This window comes from Gigantopelta aegis, chromosome 10 (genome assembly GCF_016097555.1).
Source record: "Gigantopelta aegis isolate Gae_Host chromosome 10, Gae_host_genome, whole genome shotgun sequence".
NCBI classification, from domain to species: Eukaryota; Metazoa; Mollusca; class Gastropoda; order Neomphalida; family Peltospiridae; genus Gigantopelta; species Gigantopelta aegis.
In genome coordinates this window covers 1,258,712-1,285,391 of record NC_054708.1, presented here as the reverse complement: position 1 = coordinate 1,285,391, position 26,680 = coordinate 1,258,712, and the positions used below count along the sequence as shown (strand labels likewise).

Sequence of the window (26,680 nt, the reverse complement as noted above, 5' to 3'; positions counted from 1 at the left end):
AATAAAGCATCCTTATAAGCAAATACAAAAGCATAGTGATTAAACATGAAACACATTAAAGCTATTGTAGAGAGTTTTAAATCTGTTCCAGATTTTTTCCAGCCATTGATTTTATTGGTTGCTTGTTGTTTCAGTTACGGTGGCGATTACGAGCCGTACGCACGGCCAGAGTCTCACCTGGGCTTCATCCGCGATGGTCAGCCGGTGGACGAGTTCGGCCGTGCGATGGACCCGTACGGTTCAGCCATGATCGACGAGTACGGACATTATGTGAACGGGGACGCGGAGGAAGACTATCACTATGGTTACAGTAACGGGATGAGATAGCCGAGTATTATGTATCAATATAGCACGTGTGAGCTGTGTGTGTAAGAGATGTAGGAAAGTAATTATCACTAACAGTAATGAGATAAGATAGCCTCCTGTTGATTTAGGCTGTGTGTACATGGGTAGGAGTGGAGTGTATTTGTGAGAGAGAGAGAGAGAGAGAGAGAGAGAGAGAGAGAGAGAGAGAGAGAGAGAGAGAGAGAGAGAGAGAGAGAGAGAGAGAGAGAGAGAGAGAGAGGAGCGGGAGGGAGGGAGGGAGGGAGGGAGTAAAGTGAAGTACCGGGTATACATATGGTCTGCTCTTCATGTTGTACAGTGGGTTCTTCAAAATAAACTGATGAAGTCGTAAAGCAGGTAGAAGAGAAACAAGTAACCATCAGGAAGCCTCCAGTAAGAGTCTAACAACCGTCGGGGAATCATACAGCTTCACACGGACAAGATGTAACATTCTGCTGCATACTGAAAGCTTTTGGTGTTCAATGGTCAAGTGGAATACGATTGTAGCTTAGTTGAAAAAAAATTTAGGTGGTTTTTTTAGACACATAATGTAAAATCTCATCGGTAAAAATGTAATCTGGATACTCCAAGTTGTAGAATTTCTATAATTTTTTGAAAATTAATTACTCCACATTTTCAGGTTATTTATCTTGACAGTTGATCTAGTAAAACCTGTGTGCAATGAGATTAACACCTCTGATGTTATGTGATGATCTGTGTTTGAACTAGAATCAACATGTTACATATGGAAGTAGATTGGCAGTTATCTCTCTGTGTTATATCATGATCTGTGTTTGAACTAGAATCAACATGTTACATATGGAAGTAGATTGGCAGTTATCTCTCTGTGTTATATCATGATCTGTGTTTGAACTAGAATCAACATGTTACATATGGAAGTAGCTTGGCAGTTATCTCTCTGTGTTATATCATGATCTGTGTTTGAACTAGAATCAACATGTTACATATGGAAGTAGCTTGGCAGTTATCTCTCTGTTATATCATGATCTGTGTTTGAACTAGAATCAACATGTTACATATGGAAGTAGCTTGGCAGTTATCTCTCTGTTATATCATGATCTGTGTTTGAACTAGAATCAACATGTTACATATGGAAGTAGCTTGGCAGTTATCTCTCTGATGTTATGTGATGATCTGTGTTTGAACTAGAATCAACATGTTACATATGGAAGTAGATTGGCAGTTATCTCTCTGTGTTATATCATGATCTGTGTTTGAACTAGAATCAACATGTTACATATGGAAGTAGCTTGGCAGTTATCTCTCTGTGTTATATCATGATCTGTGTTTGAACTAGAATCAACATGTTACATATGGAAGTAGCTTGGCAGTTATCTCTCTGTGTTATATCATGATCTGTGTTTGAACTAGAATCAACATGTTACATATGGAAGTAGCTTGGCAGTTATCTCTCTGTGTTATATCATGATCTGTGTTTGAACTAGAATCAACATGTTACATATGGAAGTAGCTTGGCAGTTATCTCTCTGTGTTATATCATGATCTGTGTTTGAACTGGAATCAACATGTTACATATGGAAGTAGCTTGGCAGTTATCTCTCTGTGTTATATGATGATCTGTGTTTGAACTAGAATCAACATGTTACATATGGAAGTAGCTTGGCAGTTATCTCTCTGATGTTATATGATGATCTGTGTTTGAACTAGAATCAACATGTTACATATGGAAGTAGCTTGGCAGTTATCTCTCTGTGTTATATCATGATCTGTGTTTGAACTAGAATCAACATGTTACATATGGAAGTAGCTTGGCAGTTATCTCTCTGTGTTATATCATGATCTGTGTTTGAACTAGAATCAACATGTTACATATGGAAGTAGCTTGGCAGTTATCTCTCTGTGTTATGGAACAATGGTACCCACACTTCTCGACTCCCATATGCTACTCCAACACATTTATAGCGGCCTGGAATCCTGTATACTTTTAACACTGCTATAAAAGACCTGAATCCTCTATAATATATTCTAGCACACCTATAGGAGTCGTGAATCCCAAATCATATTTTGTAGCACACCTGTAGGAGTCGTGAATCCAAATCATATTTTGTAGCACACCTATAGGAGTCGCGAATCCCAAATCATATTTTGTGGCACACCTGTAGGAGTCGTGAATCCCAAATCATATTTTGTAGCACACCTATAGGAGTCGTGAATCCCAAATCATATTTTGTAGCACACCTGCAGGAGTCGTAAATCCCAAATCATATTTTGTAGCACACCTGTAGGAGTCGTGAATCCCAAATCATATTTTGTGGCACACCTGTAGGAATCGTGAATCCCAAATCATATTTTGTGGCACACCTGTAGGAGTCGTGAATCCCAAATCATATTTTGTGGCACACCTGTAGAGTCGTGAATCCCAAATCATATTTTGTAGCACACCTATAGGAGTCGCGAATCCCAAATCATATTTTGTGGCACACCTGTAGGAATTATGAAGCAGTTCAGTTTGCCACAGTATAGATGATGAAGTGCCTCACATTGTTAACATGAAGTGAAGTGAAATGAAGTGAAGTGTTAACATAAAACAACAGCTGTAAAGTTAACTCCTCAACATTCCTCAACTCTTCTGTAAAAATAAATACAGATGTGGTACAACGTTATTCACAGAAAACCTTTTCTTGGAAATGTGTCATATACATATTTAAAATATTAGTCAAAAGGAAACTGTATATTAGTTTCAATCTCTTTCATTTTATTTTAACGATGAAATGATATTTAAATTGCCTGAAATGGACTTACAAACAGAGATGGCTCTCATTGTTATTAAATGTTCATTCCGCTCGTTACATATATCTTGTGGACATCTGGACCAATAGCAGTTTTAAAAAATGAAAAATAAAATAGTTTTTGGATGTAATTTTCCTTCATCTTAACTATTTTTCAAAGACGTGGTCACGTGTGTTTATAGCTCACCATCCTGACAAGCTATACGTAGTTGACGATGTCCAGCTATTTGCAAGAATAAAGCTTTTACATTTCAACATGATAATTTAAACTAAAAAGTACAAGTATCATTAATGAATGTATATTTATCTGGTGTATAGATTCAAATTAAAATATTTAATTTATTGATTTCATCACACATTTAAAAATAATTTTTCATTAATAAGCCAACAATGAATATTTTTGGTAGTTTGCATATTCTTTAAATTTCATTGTCGTAAATTTACCTTTTAAACATTTTTTTTTTTTAAATGGGGTTGAGGACATGCAGTATGTCTACATTTTAGTGTTGGCGATATTTAACTATTCAATACAAATTTGTGCCAATCTGATTGTTAATTTTTTTGTAAATATTACTGCTGTAAAAGGATTTACAAACTATGCATAACCAATTAGGGTATACCAACATAAACCAAGAAGTATGCTGTAAAATTCTGTAATGACACATTAAATTATATACTTCTATATTGTTCTTTTATTCCAAACAGTTAATCTTTATTGCATGCAAGGACAGTCACTTTTAATTTAAAATAGCCGCTGTATATTATTTATTACTATTTATTGTTAACTGTACATTGTGTTAGCAAACTAACTTATCACATAATGTGTATAGATTTTTGTATACATTTGTTGGCAACATCCGTCCAATTTTTCAATGCGTTTCTTATACATTATTCTGTTTCTTACAGTAGTTCGGTTTTGTCTAGTTAAACCTCTACAGTTTAGGTTGTTTATATTGCTTTGTGTCTTGTGCATCATCCAGAGTAACTGTACATCGTCATGCAATTTACACTTTGTTCATTGCAATTAAAGTATTAAAATATTTCTCCGCAAATTTGGTGTTTTATTTATTTAAAAAGGGGCAGGATTTAGCTGTCGGGCAAGTGCTTGCTTCAGTTGCAGGATGGAACCACCTTGGTGCATCCATTCAACTGATTGGGTTTTTCTCGTTCCAACCACTGCACTACAACTGGTGTGTGCTATCCTGTCTGGGAGAAAATGCAAATAAAAGATGTCTTGCTGCATTAGGAAAAATGTAGTGGGTTTTCTCAGACGACTGTCAGAATTACCAAATATTTAACAGCTGATGATTAATCAATGTGCTCTAGTTAATTTTTATTTATAAGTACCAAGTGTAATCAAGGAGTCACAAGCAGTGGACTGCACCCCCAACTCTGAAGATTATGATTTGACGGCTAAATATTGTCATTTGTTGTGAATACAAACAGAATACTGAACAAGTTTTTGGTAGATACCATTTTTATCTGGCCAAATGAAAGTGAGGTCATATACCAAGGGAAGTTCACAAGTTTCATAAAAAATTATATCCAGCAAAAAGAGTGGTATTTTATTTATTGCCCACCTTTAAAAATTACCAAAATGAGATCATTCAACTAATTTGCACCTGGTGGTGCATACAAAATTTATATGACAAACCCAGACAGACAGCATTTGGGAAATAGTAGCGTAATATTAATGATTAAGCACGTGGTTGTTGGGTCATGTTGGACCCACATGGTAGTGATCAATGAGCAACTTTATGTTACAGGCGTGGAACACGGCCCAGTGGTTGTAGGGTAGTGTTGGACCCACATGGTAGTGATCAATGAGCAACTTTGTTATGTTACAGGCGTGGAACACGGCCCAGTGGTTGTTGGGTCGTGTTGGACCCACATGGTAGTGATCAATGAGCAACTTTTTGTTACAGGCGTGGAACACGGCCCAGTGGTTGTTGGGTCGTGTTGGACCAACATGGTAGTGATCAATGAGCAACTTTTTGTTACAGGCGTGGAACACGGCCCAGTGGTTGTTGGGTCGTGTTGGACCCACATGGTAGTGATCAATGAGCAACTTTTTGTTACAGGCGTGGAACACGGCCCAGTGGTTGTTGGGTCGTGTTGGACCCACATGGTAGTGATCAATGAGCAACTTTTTGTTACAGGCGTGGAACACGGCCCAGTGGTTGTTGGGTCGTGTTGGACCCACATGGTAGTGATCAATGAGCAACTTTTTGTTACAGGCGTGGAACACGGCCCAGTGGTTGTTGGGTCGTGTTGGACCCACATGGTAGTGATCAATGAGCAACTTTATTATGTTACACGGGTGGAACACAGCCCAGTGGTAAAGCAGGCGGTCGGTGGGCCCATTGACCTATTTCTTGTTCCAGTCAGTGCATCATAACTGGTACATCAAAGGCCATGGTATGTGCTGTCCTGTCTGTCGGATAGTGCATATAAAAGATTCCTTGCTACTAACTGAAAAATGTCTTACCAAAGGAATAATGAAGGAAGGAAATGATTTATTTAACAACACACTCAACACATTTAATTACGCTTATATCGCGTCCGACATATAGTTGAGGACCACACAGATATTGAGAGAGGAAAGGAAATGATTTATTTAACAACACACTCAACACATTTAATTACGCTTATATCGCGTCCGACATATAGTTGAGGACCACACAGATATTGAGAGAGGAAAGGAAATGATTTATTTAACAACACACTCAACACATTTAATTACGCTTATATCGCGTCCGACATATAGTTGAGGACCACACAGATATTGAGAGAGGAAAGGAAATGATTTATTTAACAACACACTCAACACATTTAATTACGCTTATATCGCGTCCGACATATAGTTGAGGACCACACAGATATTGAGAGAGGAAAGGAAATGATTTATTTAACAACACACTCAACACATTTAATTACGCTTATATCGCGTCCGACATATAGTTGAGGACCACACAGATATTGAGAGAGGAAAGGAAATGATTTATTTAACAACACACTCAACACATTTAATTACGCTTATATCGCGTCCGACATATAGTTAAGGACCACACAGATATTGAGAGAGGAAAGGAAATGATTTATTTAACAACACACTCAACACATTTAATTACGCTTATATCGCGTCCGACATATAGTTAAGGACCACACAGATATTGAGAGAGGAAAGGAAATGATTTATTTAACAACACACTCAACACATTTAATTACGCTTATATCACGTCCGACATATAGTTAAGGACCACACAGATATTGAGAGAGGAAACCTGCTATCGCCACTTCATGGGCTACTCTTTCCGATTAGCAGCAAGGGATCTTTTATATGCACCATCCCACACACAGAATAGCACATACCACAGCCTTTGATATACCAGTCGCGGTGTACTGGCTGGAACGAGAAATAGCCTAATGGGGCCCACTGATGGGGATCAATCCCAAACCCACTGCTTTACCACTGGGCTACATCCCACCCTGATTAATGAACAACCCAAGGAAAGTGATGCCTGCCATTTACTACATGTCACTCGGAGCAGCAGGAGATTGTAGCTGTGGTAAAGAACTTTCCTCAACCCAGACCCATTCCAACCAGTGCTTCATGACTCTTCTATTATAGTATGTGCTGTCCTGTTGGTAAGAGCACACAAAATACCTTTTCAGTAGAAGTCTGTGGCAACTGGGCTATTGTCTTCACAAGAGCAAAATGAACACTTTAGAACAGCTTTTCATTAGAAAATATCTGTGAATCTATTTTAGTATCGGATATAAAACTTTAGTTCTGTGACATTCTCAACTTGGCAACAGAAGACAAACTATCTTTATGAAATGATGACTGTAAAATATAAAAAATGATAATTCTTTATTTCAGGTATGTGTTTAATAATAATGAAATGCATTACAAGATGTTGCATAAAACCAAGAAATGTTTTAATAGTCCCATGTACTGCTGAAAAAAAGATAAATAAGCAGATCAATATATTTTAAAATGTGTTATAAAGATAGAGATGTAAACCATAACGTAATGTGAAGCAGAACTTGTAATTAGTATTGATGTGACCAACATCGATATTTTGGGGGGGTTTGTGAAATTAACAACCTCTGTGCATTGTGATCATTGAAAAAAATTTCAAGTTAATAGTCAGGATTATGAATGTGCCAAGAACAATAAAATGTAACAACTGAAATTCTTTTCATAAATTTCTCACTATGCACATGTTCATATGTATACATTTGGTATCAATTTGACTCGGATAAAATAATGTGTTGTTATAAGCTTTTAGCAAGTGACAAATGGAAATTATTTCACTTAGTACATAACTAAATGTTTATTTACCAAATAATCGTGTTTTAAATGAGCACATTTTATCTGGGTCATTTTGTGATCTAGTTCTGCCAGAGTTCACTGCATGGATACTGTAGTTAATGTAGGTATAATCTAGGGAAAGATCTTATACATATGTAAAGATTATGCTTTCATGACGTGCAGAAACAAACAACATATTTGATTATATGGAGTTGAGACCATTGTTTATTCCAAGCATGACATTGTATCCAGCATTTACATGTTATTGTGTTGTCTTTTTTTTATTTGGTCAAATTAAATAAATACTGGAGGGCATCTATAATTATATTTGTGTCAAATATAACAGAAATTCATATAAAATAATGTTTAAGCCAATAGACAACACTTAGGTTAAATTTGCCATTCTGCAAGTTAATCTATGACAAATTTAATGTCTTCAATAAATACAAACATCCACATTATTAGTATGCAGCATTATTAGCTTCTAAAACGTTAACACAAAATATCTAACCTCAACCATGAATTCTTAATTTCCATATTACCAAGTCGGTTAGTGATATGTTGCTTCATCAATTTATTGGGAAACAATATTTGTATAGCTTCCAAACTAAAATATACTGCTTTGGCACCAGTTTGTACATCATTTTTAAACCTGGTTGCAGGTTGTTTACAACAAGCAAGCACTACAAGACAGCAGTGTTAACAGGACAGCTTACAAGTTGTACTGAGGATTAGATTGTCTATATTTACACAAAACAATAATCTGTTTCTACACTTAAACACATTTGCACCCCACAACACCAAACACTAGAATTACTGGTATTTACACTAACAGTGAAAATAACAAGCATTCGGAGAGGACTGCTAAAGCAATACATGTCCCCTACCGGGCCCAACTTATTTTTTTTATCTCCTTAGTTCAAGGCCATAACTGTCAAAAATGTGTAAATTGCTATGAAAGTCAAACTTGATCTGTAACAGTATATTATAAATTATAAATATACAAAAAAAATTTCAGCTGCACATCTTGAGGCATTATGAAAAATAAGTCGGAAAAATATTTGTTCTAGTTCTTAAGTTCAAGGGCCATATCTGTCAAAAATTAGTGAAACTTGATGTGTAACAGTACATAATAAAGCTATACACAAAATTTCAGCTGAGTATCTTGAGACCTCCAGAAAACTGATTATGGCACAGATGGACAGACAGACCAGTAGGAGACTAATAAACAAGCAAGCAAATGTCACTGAACACAAAACTACACTTTATTAACAGCAAAGTTTGCACATGCACTACAGTACATTTTTCATTAACTATAATAATCATAATCCACAGGTTTACATAATCTATAGCGAGTAGACTTATTAATGCAAACACAGTAACAGTACACATAAAATAATTCACATTTATATTTAATGTAAATATTTGGTCCCCAATTCTTATAACATAACAACAACAAACAAGAAAATGTCTTGATGTAAAACATTCTGTTTATGATAATGAAGAGAGGACATTTACAGGTATTCAATGAAAGCAGCATGTGTCTGGTTTGTTACAACCCAACAGAGAATACCAATACCAAACACGACACTGGGCCACCTCAACCACACAGACAAAGTCTGAAGAACCACCGTAGTCTGGTATCAGTGTCCACACAATGTTTTATCATCAGCTTAATTAGTTTAAAATAAACAGTAACAATAGTAGAGTTGTGTTTATATCAACAAAGTCCAAATGTTTCCCGCTAAGTATAACTATAATAATTATAAGCTATAAAGCTCCGGTTAACAAAGCATACAAACAGCCCAGTTGGTAGTAAGAAACTGTTAGAAATAAACAAATGAACGATATATGTTTGCTCTTCACTACTCGATTGTACTCACTGTAATGTTGGCCTGTGAGTGTGATGTCTGGTATGTTACTATGGACTGCTGTATGCATGTATGTATGTATGCATGCATGGATGTATGTATGTATGCATGCATGTATGTATGTATGTATGCATGTATGTATGTATGCTCACTGCACAATTTTTGATCAGGGCCAGCAACTACTCAGAATGAAAGGGAATGGGAGAGTGAACCCCCCCCCCCCCAAAAAAAAAAACACAAAAAAACAAACAACCCCAATGTTAATGCAAAAGATTAAAAATGTTTATACAAATGATGAGTTAAAAATACTACATAAAATTTATTTACAAGAAATTTAAAGAGTTTATCAAAGAGGTTTTTAAAAAAAGTTTATACATATGATTACATAACAAATTAAAATATTGACAATATAATATAGGTTGTAAACTGAACATTTATGTATGTTGGAAATGAGGAGAAGGGAAGGTCCACCTCATTCTCAGTTCTCAAATCCCCCCCCCCCCTCCTCCCAGCATAAAGGTAAGTTTTAGGAATTGGAGACTGATGAATAGTATCACCTACATATAAGCCTATGTGAAACCACGTGATTAAGGGCAAGAAGTGGGGCTATGACTAATCTCAAATCAAAAGGGCCCTAGCTCTCCCTATCACCTAACTTTTGATGTAACCCCTAACTTGTGTCCTCACACAAGCTCCAGGCATACAGACCTAGAGGCAAGGACGTGGAGAAATTTGGTTTAATAATAATGTAATAAACGTGGAATGTGTGTAGGTAAAAGGTTGTATCCTCCATCCTATTGGTATATAGTTTTAAAAGAACAAACATTTAAATGTATATTTAATGACCTGTTAAAACTGAAGTGTTTACCTAAAACACATTGCAAGCTCATCGACTACACAATGGAGATCTTTAAAACATCACATACAGCAATCATTTAATGATCTTTAAAACAAGACCACCAGGCATCACATACAGCAATCGGACATCACCAGACATCACATACAGCAATAATGTGATGTCACTTGCACAACAGATTCTAAATGGAAGAGCATTACAGCGATAAACATATTTAGTTTTAATAATAGATGTCCTATTATTACGTTGTGTGTTCAACTCTGGAAGACTGACCACGACGGCCGATGTGTGGGAAAGAGGAAGACAGCCTCATTCTGAAAGACTGACAACACTGAGTTCACGAGGACATCACCACCAACTTGAGTCAGCACCAGCATCTCCTGCTTCACTTGAAAACTCCATCTCGGAGAAGTAACACCAATGTTCATCGGAAGACAAATATCACAAGTTGTGACCGACTCGCAGGCGAGGTGCGTATTTTGTGATTGAACTTCATGTGTATTAAGTTCATTTCAATTTTCCTTTTTCATGGTTCTTGGCCCTGTTTCATGAACTGATCTTAACACTAAGATCAACTTAAGTCATAGCTACCTTATGCACTTAAGGTGATCTCAGCACTAAGATTGCTTCGTGGAACGCGGCTCCCAACTGTTTCTGTTCTAGTTTGTAATCACAAATATTTTATATTTCTATAGATCATATGGGTTTTTGTGGGGTTTTTTTTTAGCATTACAGACATTTTTATGTAAATAACTAAATTTTATTCTAGGGGAGATCTGGGGTATAATTACTATTCACATAATACCAACAAGTCATATGATGCCCAAAATCCTACAAAATATTTGTTCAAAAGATACACATCTGATACTGAATGGAAGCATTTGACATATTACAATAAAACAGGGTTTTGATTCTTCTCAAAATGCAGCATTTTATCCTATAATACAAAGTATATCTAGGAAATATGTACACCAAATATACTCCGAGACTCTGGCCTCCCCACTGTCCACACAGCTATAATTTTTTCGTACACTCGACATGACTTGTACACACTCGACATGACTCGTACACACTGATCATGCCTTGTACACACTCGACATGACTCGTACAGACTCGACATGACTTGTACACACTGATCATGCCTCACACTCGACACTACTGATAAACATGATTATTTACACATTTAAACACAGGACACACACTACTCGTAACTCGTGAACTGATTGACGTCTTCACTCAGCCTCTGTCCCTGGCTGTGACATGAGCCTGTGTGCGTCATCACAGTTCACGGCTCCGCTTGCTGCGCTATCATCTCTTCGTGTCGGTGCCGGCGTCCTCCACATTGCGCAGCATGTTGGCGTTGGCCCGCGACAACACCTTGGCCGTCTTATTCACTGAAACCAAGCAGAGAAACATCTCGGGAAAACAGACAATGACCAAACCACTTTACTTAGATCATCATTTTACTAAACTAAAATAGATAACCTGCAATGTGTACAATTTTTAAATGTACAGGAGTTTTTTCTATGCAAATATTAATATAAAAACAACAATAATTACAATAATAATAATGTTAAAGTTTATTTTAAAAGTACATTCTGTGCCACAAAAAAAGAAAAGAAACTCAAACAATCATAAGACTTTATCCTGAAATATATACAATATTATAATGGATGACAAACAGTCTACAGTAGGCTGGTCGTGTTGTCACGTCGTTTAAAGAAGATATACATTATAATGGATGGCAAACAGTCTACAGTAGACTGGTCGTGTTGTCACGTCGTTTAAAGAAGATATACATTATAATGGATGGCAAACAGTCTACAGTAGGCCGGTCGTGTCGTCACGTCGTTTAAAGAAGATATACAATACTATAATGGATGACAAACAGTCTACAGTAGGTCGTGTCGTCACGTCGTTTAAAGAAGATATACAATACTATAATGGATGACAAACAGTCTACAGTAGGCCGGCCGTGTCGTCACGTCGTTTAAAGAAGTTATACAATATTATAATGGATGACAAACAGTCTACAGTAGGCCGGTCGTGTTGTCACGTCGTTTAAAGAAGATATACAATACTATAATGGATGACAAACAGTCTACAGTAGTCTGGTCGTGTTGTCACGTCGTTTAAAGAAGATATACATTATAATGGACGACAAACAGTCTGCAGTAGGCTGGTAATGTTGTCACGTCATTTAAAGAATATATACAATATTATAATGGATGACAAACAGTCTACAGTAGACTGGTCGTGTCGTCACGTCGTTTAAAGAAGATATACAATACTATAATGGATGACAAACAGTCTACAGTAGACCGGTCGTGTCGTCACGTCGTTTAAAGAAGATATACATTATAATGGATGACAAACAGTCTACAGTAGGCCGGTCGTGTCGTCACGTCGTTTAAAGAAGATATACAATACTATAATGGATGACAAACAGTCTGCAGTAGGCCGGTCGTGTCGTCAGTCGTTTAAAGAAGATATACAATACTATAATGGATGACAAACAGTCTACAGTAGACTGGTCATGTCGTCACGTCGTTTAAAGAAGATATACAATATTATAATGGATGACAAACAGTCTGCAGTAGACTGGTTGTGTAGCCACGTCGTTTAAAGAAGATATACAATATTATAATGGATGACAAACAGTCTGCAGTAGACTGGTCGTATCGTCACGTCGTTTAAAGAAGATATACAATACTATAATGGATGACAAACAGTCTGCAGTAGGCCGGTCGTGTCGTCATGTCGTTTAAAGAAGATATACAATACTATAATGGATGACAAACAGTCTACAGTAGGCCGGTCGTGTCGTCACGTCGTTTAAAGAATATATACATTATAATGGATGACAGTCTACAGTAGACTGGTCATGTCGTCACGTTGTTTAAAGAAGATATACAATATTATAATGGATGACAAACAGTCTACAGTAGGCTGGTCGTGTTGTCACGTCGTTTAAAGAAGATATACAATATTATAATGGATGACAAACAGTCTGCAGTAGACTGGTTGTGTAGCCACGTCGTTTAAAGAAGATATACAATATTATAATGGATGACAAACAGTCTGCAGTAGACTGGTCGTATCGTCACGTCGTTTAAAGAAGATATACAATACTATAATGGATGACAAACAGTCTGCAGTAGGCCGGTCGTGTCGTCATGTCGTTTAAAGAAGATATACAATACTATAATGGATGACAAACAGTCTACAGTAGGCCGGTCGTGTCGTCACGTCGTTTAAAGAATATATACATTATAATGGATGACAGTCTACAGTAGACTGGTCATGTCGTCACGTTGTTTAAAGAAGATATACAATATTATAATGGATGACAAACAGTCTACAAGTAGGCTGGTCGTGTCGTCACGTCATTTAAAGAAGATATACAATATTATAACATTATAATGGATGAGAAACAGTTGGTGACTCACGTTGTTTAAAGACAGCATGCTCCATGTTCTCTCTCCGTTTGTTTGTCGCGTGCAGTCGTTCTTCCGTGCTCTGAATCATTCGGTTCGCAAAGTCGTACTTCGACTTGAGTCGCACCAGCTCACCCTTTAGGCTGTCGTTCTAAACAAAGACATTACATCATTACTGTTTGTCGTTCTAAACAAAGACATTACATCATTACTGTTTGTCGCTCTAAACAAAGACATTACATCATTACTAATTACTGTTTGTCGTTCTAAACAAAGACATTACATCATTACTGTTTGTCGCTCTAAACAAAGACATTACATCATTACTGTGTGTCGTTCTAAACAAAGACATTACATCATTACTAATTACTGTTTGTCGTTCTAAACAAAGACATTACATCATTACTGTTTGTCGCTCTAAACAAAGACATTACATCATTACTGTGTGTCGTTCTAAACAAAGACATTACATCATTACTAATTACTGTTTGTCGTTCTAAACAAAGACATTACATCATTACTGTTTGTCGCTCTAAACAAAGACATTACATCATTACTGTGTGTCGTTCTAAACAAAGACATTACATCATTACTAATTACTGTTTGTCGTTCTAAACAAAGACATTACATCATTACTGTTTGTCGCTCTAAACAAAGACATTACATCATTACTGTTTGTCGTTCTAAACAAAGACATTACATCATTACTGTTTGTCGTTCTAAACAAAGACATTACATCATTACTGTTTGTCGTTCTAAACAAAGACATTACATCATTACTGTGTGTCGTTCTAAACAAAGACATTACATCATTACTGTTTGTCACTCTAAACAAAGACATTACATCATTACTGTGTGTCGTTCTAAACAAAGACATTACATCATTACTGTTTGTCACTCTAAACAAAGACATTACATCATTACTGTGTGTCGTTCTAAACAAAGACATTACATCATTACTAATTACTGTTTGTCGTTCTAAACAAAGACATTACATCATTACTGTGTGTCGTTCTAAACAAAGACATTACATCATTACTGTTTGTCGCTCTAAACAAAGACATTACATCATTACTGTTTGTCGTTCTAAACAAAGACATTACATCATTACTGTTTGTCGTTCTAAACAAAGACATTACATCATTACTGTTTGTCGTTCTAAACAAAGACATTACATCATTACTGTGTGTCGTTCTAAACAAAGACATTACATCATTACTGTGTGTCGTTCTAAACAAAGACATTACATCATTACTGTTTGTCACTCTAAACAAAGACATTACATCATTACTGTGTGTCGTTCTAAACAAAGACATTACATCATTACTGTTTGTCACTCTAAACAAAGACATTACATCATTACTGTGTGTCGTTCTAAACAAAGACATTACATCATTACTAATTACTGTTTGTCGTTCTAAACAAAGACATTACATCATTACTGTGTGTCGTTCTAAACAAAGACATTACATCATTACTGTTTGTCGCTCTAAACAAAGACATTACATCATTACTGTTTGTCGTTCTAAACAAAGACATTACATCATTACTGTTTGTTCTAAACAAAGACATTACATCATTACGTGTCGTTCTAAACAAAGACATTACATCATTACTGTTTGTCACTCTAAACAAAGACATTACATCATTACTGTGTGTCGTTCTAAACAAAGACATTACATCATTACTGTTTGTCGTTCTAAACAAAGACATTACATCATTACTGTTTGTCGTTCTAAACAAAGACATTACATCATTACTGTTTGTCGTTCTAAACAAAGACATTACATCATTACTGTGTGTCGTTCTAAACAAAGACATTACATCATTACTAATTACTGCAAAAACAGCATGGCTTATCTGCTCTTTAAAAAGAGCACTATGAAATCAGCAGCGGAAAATATTAAGTCACGTGGTTCGACTTTTGCCTGCATTCAAGTGTGTGGGAGAGGGAAAAAAGAAGAAAGATTTTTAAAGACGTGGTGATTTGAGCAATAAAACCTGAAAGCCGAGATCGTTAGGTATTAGTCATAAAATTGATTGGTTTGGTTCTTAAAGTCTATTTAACATGGCATTACCTCGGCAGCCAGCTTGGAATCATAGAATTCACCACGAGCATTTATAGGTGGCAACTCGGACATCCAGAACGCAGCCAGGAGACGGTTTTCTTCATCGAGACAGATTCCGAGATTCTCTACACTCATAGCCAGCTCCTTGAGTGTGCTGTACTCAACACTCTGTCAATAAATAAACACCTCTAAATAACACTCTGTCTATAAATAACACAACTACTCAACACTATCAATAAATGAACACTACTCAACACTGTCATTAAATAAACACCACTATTCAAAAGTGTCATTAAATAAACATCTATCAACACTGTCAACAAATAAACATCTATTCAACACTCTGTCAATAAATAAACACCTCTACTCAACACTGTCAATAAATAAACACTACTCAACACTGTCAATAAATAAACACTACTCAACACTGTCAATAAATAAACACCTCTACTCAACACTGGCAATACACAAGCACCTCTACTCAATAATCTGTCTGATAAACACCTACACTCAACACAGTCAAATACTGAACACTCAATTAAATAAACATCATTACTCATAATTCTGTCAATTAAATATATACACCACTACTCAACATTCTGTTGATTAATAAACACCTCTACTCAACATTCCGCCAATAAACACATCGACTCAACACTGTCTATAAAGAAACACTAGTACTCAAAACTAATTAAATAAAGACCACAACTCAACACTCAATAAACACCCAGGGCTAGAAATGAAAAAAAAAATTCTACATGCACCAGGTGCATGTTGAAAAAAAAGTTACATGCACCATTAAAATTCTGCATGCACCAAAAATAAGGTAAATCCTGTTAACAATGAGGAAAATACTATTTTAATTACCTTGATTAGAGTGTTGATTTTTTTTTATACGAAGCTATTCCGTATTCAGAATTATTCGGCAATACCTATATGTATTTATTAACAGTACCGGAACGTTATACAACTGCGTTTATTACTGATTCTTGATCAAATTTGAAAATTTCACCCAACGTAAACGCCTTACAGAAATCTATAATAGCCTATTACAAAAACGTACGAATAGTTGTGTTTTCTATTAAGCAAGTTATCAACTTTTTTAACTCGATAAGATCTGTTGGTATAATATAAATTAGCCTACGGAATTCGACGAGAAGTTGCGATTGAAATAATCACTGGCTGACTTCGAGTCAACTATGCGAGTAACGCACCTGCACGTTCGCAATCATCTGATCAAGTGCTCATATCTGAGGTCGAAAATGTTCAAGGCAGTTACGGTACTTTGTATTGATCACAGATCTGTCAATTTGTCAGTGACGACAACTGTGTTATGCGCGTGGATACCCCAAAGTCGGTCTCGACCACCTTCCCTAATACCGTTCACGGATATAACCAAGATATTGCCGACAATTTTCGCAAATATATTTCACGGAAATGACCGAACAACCATTGTTGTAAGTAGGATTATGGGATACGAAATGGATGCGCCCATAAGATAAAAGTTATCGTTTTCATGTGGCGAACAGATTACGAAATGCATACGAAAAATTCAACAACTTGAGTCTGAATCTGGTAGACAACAGGATACTAGTATACGCAATACACAGTACTTGAAAAATATTAGCATGCACCGCGTGCACCCAGTTTTAAAAGTTACATGCACACGCAAAAATCAGCATGCACCGGTGCATGTACTAACACTGCATTTCGAGCCCTGACACCTCTACTCAACATTGTTAATAAATACTTCTTCTTAACTGTCAATAAATACCTCTTCTCAACACTCCATTAACAAACACCTCTACACAACAGTCAATAAATAAACATCTCTACTCAACACTGTCAATAAATAAACACCTCTACTCAACACTGTCAATAAACAAACACTACTCAACACTGTCAAACACCACTACTCAACACTGTCAATAAATAATCACCTCAACACTGTCAAATAAATACCTCTACTCAACACTGTCAATAAATAAATACCACTACTCAACACTGTCAATAAATAAACACCTCTACTCAACACTGTCAATAAATACACTACTCAACACTGTCAATAAATAAACACCTCTATTCAACACTGTCAATAAATAAACACTACTCAACACTGTCAATAAATAAACACTACTCAACACTGTCAATAAATAAACACCTCTACTCAACACTGTCAATAAATAAACACTATTCAACACTGTCAATAAACAAACAAACACCTCTACCAAACATTTTGTCAAAACATAATCACCTCAACACTGTTAATTAGATAAAATACCACTACTCAACAATATCAGTAAACACCTCTACTCAACACTGTCAGTAAATAAACACCTCTACTCAACACTGTCAGTAAATAAACACCTCTACCCAACACTGTCAGTAAATAAACACCTGTACTCAACACTGTCAATATATAAACCTCTATTCAACACAGGCAAAGAATAAACACCTGTACTCAACACTATCAATTAAATAAGCACCTGTACTCAACACTATCAATTAAATAAGCACCTCTGTCCAACACTGTCAATTAAATAAACACCTCTACTCAACACTGTCAATTAAATAAACACCACTTGCACAGACTGACATTTAAATTTTTATTTTTTTTAAACATTTATTAATAAAAAAAATCATAAATCTCTCTCTAATAGTTTGTGCAGACTGCCCCAGAGTATCAATGAACCAAGTTTCAGAACAATCCAATAAAACTCTACAAGACGGACTTTTAAATTTTCAATGTGAAATTTCTATTTAAATTTTTTAATTTAATAAAAATTGAAAAACACATTTTCTTGAATATCTATCTTTATTAGTCTTAGAAAAGCTCTGCTGTTAAACGTCATAGCATAACTAATAAAATGTATTCTACCACAGCAAGACCACAACAAGATTCAAAATATCAAACCCAGACATGCATATCCATAATGAGTCTTTAAAAAAATATCCAACATATGTAGCAGATGGCTCAGTGTGTGTTGTTGACGAGAACTTGGTCACTTTCTGGAATGGTCCTTGTTACATGCACAGACATGCATGATACACACATGCACACACATCAAAAACAGCTTCAGTGCATAAACATAAACACTGATCTCCTAACAAGGCTTTATCAATATCACTCATTTATCAACTTTGAATCAGATTTTATGCAAATGTCTTTATAAATGAGTAATCTAAAGATATGACAACGATAATAACTAAAAGGTGACGAGAACGTGTTAATGTTGAAAACCACCTTGGATAAAAAAATCAAATGAATAAATTAAATAAAGAATCTTAGAAGGAAATATGTACATTAAACATAAACAATCTTACAAGGAAATATGTAAATTAAATATAATATAAACCATCTTAGAAGAAAATATGTTTATTAAATATAAAACATCTTAAAACGAAATATATGAATTAAATACAAACTATCTTAGAAGGAAATGTTAATTACATAATATTATAATCTATTTTTGAAATCGCCTGGTTTTACTGTTTGAGATTTACAATCACATAATTTCTTAGAAAAGTTTGAAAACAGTTTGAAATGAGATGTTTTATGTGAGAACATTTCAATATTCAATTGCACACTCTTTACATCATTCTTATACATTGTGATATATGATATACGACTGTCAGTTACGTAGACGAGGTATATAAGTCATGCTTGTCTGCTTTGGTTTCTATGTGTTGTTGTTGATTACACGAGTCCAGACCTTGCTAGCTTTATGGCTGTCAGTTACGTAGACGAGGTTTATAAGTCATGCTTGTCTGCTTTGGTTTCTATGTGTTGATTACATGAGTCAACAAGTGAGCACTTTACCACTGGGCTATATCCCAGCCTCTGTAATCAGTCAACCATTTGACCCAGGCTTACATCCACTGAACATTCCCAGGCTTACATCCACTGAACATTCCCAGGCTTACATCCACTGAACATTCCCAGGCTTACATCCACTGAACATACCCAGGCTTACATCCACTGAACATTCCCAGGCTTACACACACTGAACATTCCCAGGCTTACATCCACTGAACATTCCCAGGCTTACACACACTGAACATTCCCAGGCTTACATCCACTGAACATTCCCAGGCTTACATCCACTGAACATACCCAGGCTTACATCCACTGAACATTCCCAGGCTTACATCCACTGAACATACCCAGGCTTACATCCACTGAACATTCCCAGGCTTACATCCACTGAACATACCCAGGCTTACATCCACTGAACATTCCCAGGGAATGATGGTAACATTCCCAGGCTTACATCCACTGAACATTCCCAGGGAATGATGGTAACATACCCAGGCTTACATCCACTGAACATTCCCAGGGAATGATAGTAACATACCCAGGCTTACATCCACTGAACATTCCCAGGGAATGATGGTAACATACCCAGGGAATGATGGTAACATTCCCAGGCTTACATCCACTGAACATTCCCAGGGAATGATGGTAACATACCCAGGCTTACATCCACTGAACATTCCCAGGGAATGATGGTAACATTCCCAGGCTTACATCCACTGAACATTCCCAGGGAATGATGGTAACATTCCCAGGCTTACATCCACTGAACATTCCCAGGTTTACATCCACTGAACATTCCCAGGGAATGATGGTAACATACCCAGGCTTACGTCCACTGAACATTCCCAGGGAATGATGGTAACATACCCAGGGAATGATGGTAACATTCCCAGGCTTACATCCACTGAACATTCCCAGGGAATGATGGTAACATACCCAGGGAATGATGGTAACATTCCCAGGCTTACATCCACTGAACATTCCCAGGGAATGATGGTAACATACCCAGGCTTACATCCACTGAACATTCCCAGGGAATGATGGTAACATTCCCAGGCTTACATCCACTGAACATTCCCAGGGAATGATGGTAACATACCCAGGGTTATATCCACTGAACATTCCCAGGGAATGATGGTAACATTCCCAGGCTTACATCCACTGAACATTCCCAGGGAATGATGGTAACATTCCCAGGCTTACATCCACTGAACATTCCCAGGGAATGATGGTAACATACCCAGGGTTACATCCACTGAACATTCCCAGGCTTACATCCACTGAACATTCCCAGGGAATGATGGTAACATTCCCAGGCTTACATCCACTGAACATTCCCAGGCTTACATCCACTGAACATTCCCAGGGAATGATGGTAACATACCCAGGCTTACATCCACTGAACATTCCCAGGGAATGATGGTAACATACCCAGGGTTACATCCACTGAACATTCCCAGGGAATGATGGTAACATTCCCAGGCTTACATCCACTGAACATTCCCAGGGAATGATGGTAACATACCCAGGGTTACATCCACTGAACATTCCCAGGGAATGATGGTAACATTCCCAGGCTTACATCCACTGAACATTCCCAGGGAATGATGGTAACATTCCCAGGCTTACATCCACTGAACATTCCCAGGGAATGATGGTAACATACCCAGGGTTACATCCACTGAACATTCCCAGGCTTACATCCACTGAACATTCCCAGGGAATGATGGTAACATTCCCAGGCTTACATCCACTGAACATTCCCAGGCTTACATCCACTGAACATTCCCAGGGAATGATGGTAACATTCCCAGGCTTACATCCACTGAACATTCCCAGGGAATGATGGTAACATTCCCAGGCTTACATCCACTGAACATTCCCAGGGAATGATGGTAACATTCCCAGGCTTACATCCACTGAACATTCCCAGGCTTACATCCACTGAACATTCCCAGGGAATGATGGTAACATACCCAGGCTTACATCCACTGAACATTCCCAGGGAATGATGGTAACATACCCAGGGTTACATCCACTGAACATTCCCAGGGAATGATGGTAACATACCCAGGCTTACATCCACTGAACATTCCCAGGGAATGATGGTAACATACCCAGGGAATGATGGTAACATTCCCAGGGAATAATGCTAATTCTTATAAATCCTCTCCACTCGATGCCAGAAAAGTAATAACTATATTTCACCTTTTTACTTTATTAATTGGAGACAAAAATCTATTAAATAAATTTGATAAACTTTTAAAACAGATACAAATTTATAGTACTGAACAATAAACATACAACTTCAAACAAACAGAACATTTATGCAGATATAAAGCATAATAAACGAGTCTCCAGTTATTATCAAATATTATATCCTTTGTAAAAATATTATTTCACGAGGGACACAAATTTAATAATAAATAGTACTGAGTTTGTTGTTCTATTTATTATCCCAGCTATTTTTGTTCTCTGAAAGCCTTTTATTTTTGATATACGTAAACGTACACACTGCTCTGGGTATTGTCATAATACTGTGTTTTTATCATGTTCACAAATAATTATCAAAATTCAAAGTTCTATTTATTCTGTTAAAAAAATCTACAATGAATTGCATTGAACTAACATTTTATTTCAAGTTTAATACTAAAAACAGAGAGTTGTAAATGCAAACTCTTTAGTGAGGTCATTTTGTGTGTTTGGCTCATCTTGAGGTCATCATCTTTAGTACCGAAGAGGTCACTGGTTTGTACATGTCAAGTTGTACAATAATAGTGTACGCTACACCAAGGCACAATAATTCACACTGAGATTCCCCCCTCCCCATTTTGAGTAACGCTGGGGTAATAAAACTAATTATATTAAATAGAAAAAAAACCTAACATAATTATTAGTTATTAAAAGAAAGAAAAATACAAATGTAAGCAAATTAAACTAAAACAGTTTACAACTGAATCAACCCGCTGCATATTTCTGCATACAATAAAACAATCAACTGATTCTTCTTTAGATGACACAAAACCCCCAGTAACTACATCTTTATACAAGCAGCTATATGGAAGCATTGAAATATGTTATAGATTTAAGATACAAGTTTTTAATTTCAGTTCTAAACTACAGGTACAATTACAAACTACATAATTGATATGTTAGTGAAAGAATGAGATTTCAAACCTGTACCTAGATGAAATGACTATATCAATTTGCCCATGAAAGAATGGCATATTAAATCTGAAACTAGATAAAATGACTAAACCAGACACCGAAAGAACGAGAAGATTTCAAACCTAAACCCTTCATGAAAGCATTACTTATGAAATTATGTGCATGCAGTTCGAGCTAAGCAATTGCTACACATGCATGGACAAATGTCACATTCACCATTCCTGTTTGAGAAGAAAAAGCCTTAAACTCATACCTTTATTAGCTGTGAAATGAAAAAATTAAGTCTTTTAAAAGTGTATTTAAAATCAAATAAAAAACAAGACATGAATCATAGACATATCTGCTAACTGGGTCATATAACAAATGGATAAGTTTAATTGTAAATTTGAAGTGTAAAAGTTTGTTTTGTTTAATGACACCACTAGAGCACATTGATATATTAATCATCACCTATTGGATGTCAAACATTTGGTAATTTTGACATATAGTCGTAAAAGAGGAAACCCACTACATTTTTCCATTACGGTCGACGACAGTCACTTTTCACACCCTTGTTTTGGCTTTGTACACAATAAATATAACATATCTTACCATAATTTCACTTGAAATCCATATTTCGTAAAAGGTACAATTTTTTAATCACAAGATTTTCTTCAAACACATTCAGTTGCATTAATAATGTTGCAGGGTTTCTCGAATTTTTGTAAAATCCACTAGCCATGGGATCGGTGATATTTTAAAATTTACTAGCCATGATTAAAAATTCACTAGCCCTACTTTACTTTAAGTTAATACAATTTTACAAAATAATGAGTAATAATCAGATATGTCATCTAAAGAGGGAGATAGGGCTTAAAAACACTAACATTGGAGGATTATGGTGGGGACAAGATATTCATATTTAGAAAATAGACTTATCTGCAACATTTGGTCCAAAAAATTCACTAGCCGTCAGGCATGGCAATGGTAGTTATTTACTAGCCCAACATTGAATACCACTAGCCATGGGAGTGGGGCTACCATAATCTAGAAGCCCTGTCTAGCATGACAATAGTAGTTATTTACTAGCCCAACATTGAATACCACTAGCCATGGGAGTGGAGCTACCATAATCTAGAAGCCCTGAATGTTGAAACAAAAAAATTTCAATAGCAATTTTGCATTGGAATTTTTCCAGCATTCTTAAAACAGAAATGTCATTTACCCGGTTTATGGTTATTGTAAGGAGATGCAAAGTGATGTCATTGGAATACTGATGTCATTCAAATTTAAAATTAGCTGTATTATTACAATGCTTCGCCACATTAAAATAAAAACTGATCTACTAACTTTGACCCCTGTAAAATTTCTATAACAAGCAGACAACCCTGTTTACAGGTCGGTATTTTGTTTTTCATAGTTCTGGAAAATTTTTATTTTTTTAAGTTTGAACAGATGAAAGAAATAAAAAGTACCTTTTGTCAAATATATCATATAAAAAAATTACTGTTGGATATGTTTTATTGATTGTGTACGAAGCCAAAACAAGGGTCCAAAAAGTGACTGTTGTCGACCTTAGTAACAAGGATTCTTTTAGATGCACCACCTCACAGACAGGATAGTACATACCACAGCCTTTGATATACCAGTCGTGGTGCACTGGTTGGAATGAGAAATAGCCCGATGGTCCCACTGATGGGGATCGATCCTAGACTGACCGCGCATCATGCAAATGTTTTACCACTGAGCCAAGTCCCACACCTTGAAGTCTAATGTCAGAATGTGTATCACAGTGTAATTTAGTGTAAACACTCAACACATAAACACCCAGTGAAGACTGGGCCAAGTCCCGCAACTTGAAGTCTAATGTCAGAATGTGTATCACAGTGTAATTTAGTGTAAACACTCAACACATAAACACCCAGTGAAGACTGGGCCAAATCCCGCACCTTGAAGTCTAATGTCAGAATGTGTATCACAGTGTAATTTAGTGTAAAACTCAACACATTGAAGTGGGCCAAGTCCCGCACCTTGAAGTCTAATGTCAGAATGTGTATCACAGTGTAATTTAGTGTAAACACTCAACACATAAACACCCAGTGAAGACTGGGCCAAGTCCCGCACCTTGAAGTCTAATGTCAGAATGTGTATCACAGTGTAATTTAGTATAAACACTCAACACATAAACACCCAGTGAAGACTGGGCCAAGTCCCACACCTTGAAGTCTAATGTCAGAATGTGTATCACAGTGTAATTTAGTGTAAACACTCAACACATAAACACCCAGTGAAGACTGGGCCAAGTCCCGCACCTTGAAGTCTAATGTCAGAATGTGTATCACAGTGTAATTTAGTGTAAACACTCAACACATAAACACCCAGTGAAGACTGGGCCAAGTCCCACACCTTGAAGTCTAATGTCAGAATGTGTATAACAGTGTAATTTAGTATAAACACTCAACACATAAACACCCAGTGAAGACTGGGCCAAGTCCCGCACCTTGAAGTCTAATGTCAGAATGTGTATCACAGTGTAATTTAGTGTAAACACTCAACACATAAACACCCAGTGAAGACTTGCACCGCCACCAGCCACACATAACACTGGTTTATTGCCACTACCCGAGCACACTAACCTCTGACGTTGACATCATCCTCAGTCGTCTAATTCTTTCTTTCACTCGTGCCTCCATCCCACGAAGTGTTGACAGACTTAAATCATTTTCTTTTCGCATCTTTTCAAAATCATCCAACTTTCCAATTGCAAAGAGCTGGCGGATGTCGGTGTCAATTTGAACCTTCGGCATATCTGTAATACAATGTTTTCAATATAATAAATATCTGTAATACAAATAAAAGAATGTTTGTTTCATTTAAGAACACCACTGGATAACATCGATTAATTAATCATTGGCTATTGGATGTCAAACTCATCAGAGGAAAGAAAGAAATGTTTTATTTAATGACGCACTCAACACATTTTATTTACAGTTATATGGCGTCAGACATATGGTTAAGTACCACACAGATAATGAGAGAGAAAACCTGCTGTCGCCACTTCATGGACTACTCTTTTCGATTAGCAGCAAGGGATCTTTTATATGCACCATCTCACAGACAGGATAGTACATACCACAGTCTTTGTTACACCAGTTGTGGTGCACTGGCTGGAATGTTTATGAAAGGAGTTTTGAACATAGATTTAACAAAGTGTTGTTATGATGTTAAATTAAAAAAAAAAAATTGTAAAACATGAAAGGTGGTATGTAATAAATACAAATACTAGTTTATTTTACGAAAGAACATACCATATTCCTGAGCAAAATAAATTTGTGCAATAAATAGGAAGCGAAAACGTGTGTATGTATATATATATATCACAGTATTATTGACACAAATGTTATGAACACAAATTATGCCTTATTTTTAAATTACATGATGGGGATAAACGCTGTCAAATCTCTACACTATAAAGTCTGAAATTTTGACAACTGCAAAATAAAGACGACTCATCGCTATCTGCCGTGCTGCGGAGTACCTGTGAGAGTTGGATTCTTGTCGAACCAGTAGCGGATATTCTCCACGGATGCCAGGTGTTTTCTCGGCGATGTTCGGTAAATGTCTTGTGAAGTTGTTGCCACTGACGATGCGTTTTTGTGAGGCGGCGGTGGCGAGGTTGTGGCCGGCTGATGGTGAGATATGGAATAGTGACATGCAATATCACTGCTGGCACACTGGGACACATCAGACACTGAAAAGAGCAAGTATACAAGTTGATAGAGAAAACCCTGGGCCCCAAGTTACAAAGCCTGTTTTTGTGAGGCGGCGAGTGGCGAGGTTGTGGCCGGCTGATGGTGAGATATGGAATAGTGACATGCAATATCACTGCTGGCACACTCAGACACATCAGACACTGAAAAGAGCAAGTATACAAGTTGATAGAGAAAACCCTGGGCCCCAAGTTACAAAGCCTGTTTTTGTGAGGCGGCGGTGGCGAGGTTGTGGCCGGCTGATGGTGAGATATGGAATAGTGACATGCAATATCACTGCTGGCACACTGGGACACATCA

General features: G+C 36.6%; 2 protein-coding genes across 2 annotated transcripts in view; one reads left to right on the top strand and one right to left on the bottom strand.

Moving 5' to 3' along the window:
- The window catches only part of LOC121382666 (kinesin-associated protein 3-like), a 42,275-nt gene extending 38,128 nt beyond the window's left edge, over nucleotides 1-4,147 (top strand). Inside the window, exon 17 of the mRNA XM_041512201.1 lies at nucleotides 135-4,147. Within this exon, the coding sequence (XP_041368135.1) occupies nucleotides 135-327 (193 nt within the window). The 3' untranslated portion in view covers nucleotides 328-4,147. The remainder of the gene's footprint in view (nucleotides 1-134) is intronic.
- Nucleotides 4,148-6,954: 2,807 nt separating this feature from the next.
- Nucleotides 6,955-26,678, bottom strand: LOC121382823. Its single transcript, XM_041512448.1, has 7 exons — nucleotides 26,577-26,678; nucleotides 26,149-26,344; nucleotides 25,247-25,419; nucleotides 22,885-22,893; nucleotides 15,656-15,814; nucleotides 13,590-13,728; nucleotides 6,955-11,534 (listed from the first exon to the last, which is right to left on the bottom strand). The coding sequence occupies exons 1-7, from the start codon at nucleotides 26,676-26,678 to the stop codon at nucleotides 11,449-11,451; spliced, it is 864 nt and encodes a 287-aa protein (XP_041368382.1). The 3' UTR covers nucleotides 6,955-11,448.
- Between the last annotated feature and the right edge of the window lie 2 nt (nucleotides 26,679-26,680).